This window comes from Amblyomma mixtum, chromosome 10, assembly GCF_055824585.1.
Source record: "Amblyomma mixtum isolate Tamu chromosome 10, ASM5582458v1, whole genome shotgun sequence".
Lineage (NCBI taxonomy): Eukaryota > Metazoa > Arthropoda > Arachnida > Ixodida > Ixodidae > Amblyomma > Amblyomma mixtum.
In genome coordinates, this window is record NC_143021.1 from 27,003,231 (window position 1) to 27,009,402 (window position 6,172).

Genomic DNA, 6,172 nt, shown 5'->3' on the forward strand with positions numbered 1-6,172 from the left:
AAAATAACACACCGTTATCATTATACTCCAATATCAACCAACATTTACTTTAATTCTAAGTTCACTACGATTTTTACTTTTAATGCACTACATTACGATGCGGACGAGGAGCGCGGACAGGCGCCGCAGCCTTGGCTGCGCTGACTGCTATGTATGAAACGGAGAATACCTCACGATAATTGTTTCATTCTGGGTGGATAAAGCAGGAACAACAAAACGTGGACGCAGAAAGAAACACACAGAACGTGGACGAAGCTGACTGTCAACTGGGTTGACAGTCAGCTTCGTCCACGTTCTCTGTGTTTCTTTCTGCGTCCACGTTTTGTTGTTCCTGCTGTAGCCACCCAGAAGTATGAACCAGCTAGCTCAGTTTTCTACTCTTTATATTGTTTCGTCTCTACGTGACTTAGTGAGGCTCAGATTGGTTTTCGCTACTGGTGTTCTGTTTGCTACGTACAAATGAACCTGGAGAGCAGATTTAAGGCTGCAGTGAGACGCAAGGAGGTCTCTGCTTCTGCTACATTGGATATTGCAAAGGCGTACAACAGCGTTGAGCACAGTACTTCGCTTCAAAAGCTAGCTAACCTCGAACTTCCTTCGTAGCCCTGTGTGGACGAAAGCTCTTAAGCGATAGATATTTCTTTTCCACTTCTGAATTACCTTCAGAAAGTCGCGTGGCCTGGTGAGATTACGTAGTTTGCATGAATAAGTTGGGCGGCACTAGTCCAGGATAGAGATAATTAGAGGAAAATTAGGCTTTCGGCCTGCAATGGACCGATGATGATGACGATAGGGATGATCAGAACGGGGGAATTGGAGGCAGTACAGCTATTAAAGCCCCTTCTCAGTGGCAGAAGGGAAGCATGAACCTGCTGATTAAAATGTGCGGAACGCTCAATCAAGGGGCGTGCCTCAGGGCTCGATGCTCTCGCCTCCACCAGGGTGTCACAGTCTATGTGCACGTTGAAGATATTGCATTTTTTTCTTCTGTTAAGCATGTTCACGCTTTGTATGAGGTCTTGCAAGTTAGCTGGACATCCTAAGGTAGGTTTCAAAGGTAAATAAAAGCGCCCTCTTTGCTTTTCGGAGCATATCCCCTCTCTACATCTTGCTCTATCGATCCATCCCAGTCTTACAGGTTGAATAGGTGAAATACCTGGGAAATATTTAGGATCCCCACTAAGACTGGCGGCTGAAAATTAGGAAAAATATGCTTAAAACGTGACTGCCTTCTTGGCATGTTGTTGCGAACCCATAACCAAAATTTTGGTGTGCGTGCAGACACCTTACTCTTTTTGTATAAATGTTATGTAAGACCGCTACTTGAATTTGGTTTATTTTCATTTGTGGCGTTTAACATCCTAAAGCGACTCCGCCTCTGAGGGACGCTGTAGTGAAGAGCTCCGGAAAACTTCGCCGACCTGGGGTTCTTAAACGTGCACTGACATCGCACAGTACACGGGCCTCTATCATTTCGTCTCCATAGAAATGCGACCACCACAGCCGGGATCGAACCTCCGTTTTTCGCGTCAGAAGCCGAGTGCCATAACCACTAAACCACCGTGGCGGCTTCGTACTTGTATTTGTTTGCTTTCTTGTTTCTGATTGTCCAAGGCACAAGCGTCAGCCATCGTTTTCTTTTTTTGGGGGGGAGAGACGCGCTCTGCGCCTTTGCCTTGGACTCCCAAAAAAAGCGTCAAATGCTGTGCTGCTCTTGGACGCACGGATACCGGATTTAAACACGCAGTTGCAGATTCGAATGGGGCGAACTTTTCTAAGAGCTTTAGTGGTGGTGGTAAAACTTTATTTCCCACAGTAGGGGCCCTGAAGGACACTCGGCTAGGCGCCAGGTGTAGAGGGTAGCTCCCACGTAGGCACAGAGAGCCCGAAGCTCTCCGCCGCCGCGCGGGCCTCCTGGACAGCCCGAAGCTGGTCGTGAAGTGAAGCACTTTTTAGTACTTTGTCCCAATGTTCCTTGTTCTTGGCGTAGGCGTCACTTGATGCACAACCACACAGCATGTGGGTCAAGTCTACACGTTCACTGCACTGGTCGCACACATGTCCGTCGTAGTCTGGGTCGATGTGCTTCATGCGCCAGGGGTTGGGGTATGAGTTCGTTTGGAGCAAGCGTAACGTGACCGACTGGCTGCGGGTTAATTTCTTATCCGGGAGGGGAAACGCTTGTCTGCCTAGATAAAAGTGCTTAGTGAGCTCGTTGTACGTGAATAATTGATCCCTGTATTCGATATGTGGAGTAGCGGGGGAAACCGGAGGGACGCGGCCGATGAGCCCTCGCGCCGCCTCGTGTGCGATATCGTTGAGATTCCGCAGGCCACCCCGTAAGCTGCCCATGTGTGCCGGGAACCATACGATGGAGTGATCGGTGATGTTACTCCCGCCTAAGATTCGTAGCGTCGTCTTGTCCATTCCGCCCTTGGCGAAAGCTCGAGTGGCTGCTCTAGAGTCGCTGTACACATTTGTGAAGCTCGAGTCTTTGAGAGGTAGTGCTATCGCTGCTTGTTCAGCTACCTTTGGCTTCTTCCTGAAAAGTGTGAGTGAGTTACGCGTTCGCCCGTGTCCATCGACTACTGCTACCGAGTAGGCATGCTTTCCCGGTATGTACGCTGCATCCACGAAAGCTGTCTGGTCTGGAAACCTTGCCGCGTCCGCAGCGAGGGCTTTGGCGCGGGCGAGTCTTCTTCCTTGATTGTGGATCGGGTGTACGTTTCATGGGAAGGGGAACACTGTAATTGCTTCTCGCACGACTTTAGGTAACTGCAGGACGTTGTCCCTTTCTGCTATGGTGTTCAAGCCGAGCTTGACGAGAGTCTCTCTGCCCGCTTGAGTGCTTGATAGGCGTGCGATCTGTGCCGTGTGCTGTGCCTCGATGATTTCGGCAAGGGTATTGTGCACTCCTAGCTGTAAGAGTAGATCAGTGGAGGCATTATCGGGAAGCCCCAACGCTGTCTTGAAAGCTCGGCGTATGTGTACTTCGAGCCTTTTCCGGTGTACTTTTTTCCAGTTGAGCATCGCAGCCACGTATGTGATGTGACATAGTACAAAAGCGTTGACCATTCTAATGGCGTTGTCCTCGCTCAATCCCCTGTGCCTATTCATGATGCGCCGAAACATCCGGATCGCGTTTGGAATCTTGATCGTGATGCTGTCCAACATTGCCGAGTTGGACCCGTTGCTTTCGATGATTTGTCCTAGAATTCGTATTTTGTCAACCGTAGGTATGCGATTTCCATCCCTGTCGTGTAACTCTATGCATAGAGTGGGGTGTCTGCGCCCGTCGTTGGACGGGCGCCCTGGTCTTGGGGGGTGGTAGATGAGCAGCTCCGATTTTCTGGAAGAGCAGCGAAGTCCCATTGGGGCGAGATGGTCCTCGGTAACCGTGATGGCTTCTTGCATGCGAGCTTCAAATTCCGCATCGCTGCCACCGGTGCTCCAGATGGTGACATCGTCTGCGTATATGGTGTGCTCCACACCAGCAATTTCACCCAGTGCGCGAGAAAGCTTTGTCATCACCAAGTTAAATAAGAATGGTGAAAGTACTGAGCCTTTTGGTGTTCCCTTATCGTCCAGTTCAAAGCTCTCCGAGACGTGCTCGCCTATCCGGAGAGTGGCCGTTCGATCCTCCAGAAATGCCTTGACGTAGCGGTAGAAGCGTGTTCCGAGATTATGGTCAGATATGGCTTTGTGAATGGCTTGATGTTGGATATTGTCAAAAGCTTGTTCCACGTCGAGCCCCAGCAGCGCCTTGGTGTCTCGTGTGGGGCGATCCAACAGACTTTTCTTGATTCGTAGCATAGCGTCTTGCGTTGAGAGACCCGGCCTGTAGCCTATCATATTGAAGGGGAAGTACTCCTTTTCTTCTACGTATTCCGATAGTCTATTAAGTATGACGTGCTCTGCTAGCTTTCCTAGGCAGGACGTTAGTGAGATCGGCCATAGGTTTCGTAGGCCCAGCGGCTTGCCTGGTTTTGGCATGAGGACCGTGTTTGCATGTTTCCATTGGGCAGGAAGATGGCCAGTTTTCCCAGGCTTCGTTGATTTGTTGCGTTAGGAACGTGACCGAGCCGTCCTCTAAATTTCGGAGAGCCCGATTTGTGATACCATCGGGGCCTGCTGCAGAGTTACTGTTGAGTTCGTGAATTGCAAAGTGTACTTCGCTTTCTGTGAAGTCAGTATCTAGCTGCGAGTTTGGGGCACCGTCATAGTTCTTCCTTTGTAGGGTACTGGGTTGCCCCGATTTAAGCGGTAAGTGCCGTTTGGCAAGGTCATCCACAAGGACTTCGGCAGTAGCGGTTTGCTTCGTGCAGTGTACTAATTTACTGAGCCTGGTCCGTGGCATAGTTTTGGACTTTGTTCCTTGTTCGTCGAGGAGGTGTTTTATGAGCCCCCATACACTCCCTCTGCGTATTTGTCCGTTTAGGGAGTTACAGACTTCGTCCCATTGTTGTCGGGAGAGAACCACGCAGTATTCTTCAATGGTCTTGTTGAGTTCGGCAAGTTTCCTTCGTAGTCTTCTGTTGAAACGTTGACCCTTCCACCTGGCTAGAATGGAATGTTTGGCTTCGAGAAGATTCGCTAATCGACTGTCCATTCTCTCTACCTTAATGTCCCTGGTAATCGTTCGTTCTGAGGCTACGATGTCGGCTTTGACCTGCTTGGTCCAGCTCGTTGTCGTTTGCTTTGTGGTTGCTCCGGATGAGTTGGATCGCTGCGTCCGTACTGCACAAAATTTGTCCCAATCGATTAGTTTGTACTCCCTTTGCCTCTTTCCTGGTATCTCTGCATAATTTCGGAGAATGTAGTGGTCACTGCCAAGGTCGATGCCCGAGTTGCGCCAAGCGCATTTCTCTAGGCCCCGGACGAAAGTGAGGTCCGGTGTGGTGTCTCAACATGTGGAAGTGCCACATCTCGTTGGGGTTTCCGGGTCTGTGATCAGCGTGAAGTCGAGATCGGAGGCTGTCGTGAGAAGACGATGTCCCTTGCTAGAGGGATACGCGTAGCCCCAAGCCTAGTGTGGGGCGTTGAAATCTGCACCTAAAATCAGCGGACTATCTTTGGCGATGTGCGCAATCTTGCCCAGAATGCCTCTAAACCCTTGCCTCGTATCCTTAGGGCTGCTGTACAGATTTGTGAGGAAGATTCTTTGCTTGTTCCCTACGTGGTCGTTCAGTATGATCTCGGTCGTGAGGTGTTCTAGATAGCAGGCTGTGTAGCGGATGTCATGCCGAATGTATGGATCTTCTTTCCAATCAGTAAAGCGACTCCTCTGCCTTGCTCGTTTCTGTGGGCTTCGGCCTTAAAGCCCGTAAGGAACAATTCGGTTGTGAGTGTTTCTTGTAGCAGGATGACGTGTGGCTTCTCGGTTTCTGATTTGACCATCTGCAGGAGGAACGCCCTTTTAGAGGCGATCCCCCTGCAGTTCCATTGCCAGACGCGGAGACTGCGTGTCTTATTTGGCACTGCCATGTTGACCGTTGTAGCCCCCATCGCTTGCAGTGAGACCATCGCGAGGTGGGCTTTGCGTTCCGATGTGCTGTGAACTCGTCGTCTCCATCGCCGGTACTACCGTATTGTTCAGATACATTTCCATTTTCTGTACTCGCGTGCTAAATATGTCCATTTTCTCGTTCATCCGCACCATGCTCTCGTGCATTAGCCTCATATTTTCGCTCATGGCGTCCATGGCGTCCTTAACAATTGATCGCACGGCTGTTCGCGGTTGCGTTACGGCGCGCTTTTTAGGAGGCGGGCATTCTTCGTGTTGTTCTTCCTGTCTCTCAGATCTGCCTGTTGTGTGTAAACGGTGCAGGCAGGGGCCTATTATTTTTATTTCCTTTTCGGTTGCCCCAACCTATTCAATGCCTCTCAGATCGCGGGCAGTGCCCTTTTTTTCTTATTTATTTTTAAGCCCACACTAATATCTGTCTCTCAGATCAGCCCGTTGTGCTGTAAGCGGTGCGGGCAGGGCACTATTATTTTTATTTCTTTTAATTGCCCACACTAAAGCTTGTCTCTCAGATTATGAGACTGACGCGCTGCCTATACCTAGTGGCACGGGCAGGGGCATATTTTTTTAAAGTCCTTTTCACAAGCCCCAACATATTTTTTGTCTCTCAACCTGTGCGGGCAGGGCACTTATTTCTTATTTCTTTTT

The 6,172-nt window shown here is 49.9% G+C and overlaps 1 protein-coding gene across 1 annotated transcript; it reads right to left on the reverse strand.

Moving 5' to 3' along the window:
- Positions 1–1,839: 1,839 nt before the first annotated feature.
- Positions 1,840–5,701, reverse strand: LOC149325441 (uncharacterized). Its single transcript, XM_089564285.1, has 2 exons — positions 5,601–5,701; positions 1,840–2,542 (listed from the first exon to the last, which is right to left on the reverse strand). Exons 1-2 carry the CDS (start codon positions 5,699–5,701, stop codon positions 1,840–1,842), a joined length of 804 nt encoding a protein of 267 aa, XP_089420411.1.
- Positions 5,702–6,172: the final 471 nt, after the last annotated feature.

What these genes read in the sequence shown, in the direction of transcription:
- LOC149325441 (XM_089564285.1), bottom strand. Translation starts at nt 5,701, where the DNA reads ATGGACGCCATGAGCGAAAATATGAGGCTAATGCACGAGAGCATGGTG. An exon ending in CGAGTACAGAAAATGGAAAT is followed by an intron (nt 2,543 to 5,600) that starts GTATCTGAACAA and finishes CACACTTTTCAG; the next exon opens with GAAGAAGCCAAAGGTAGCTG.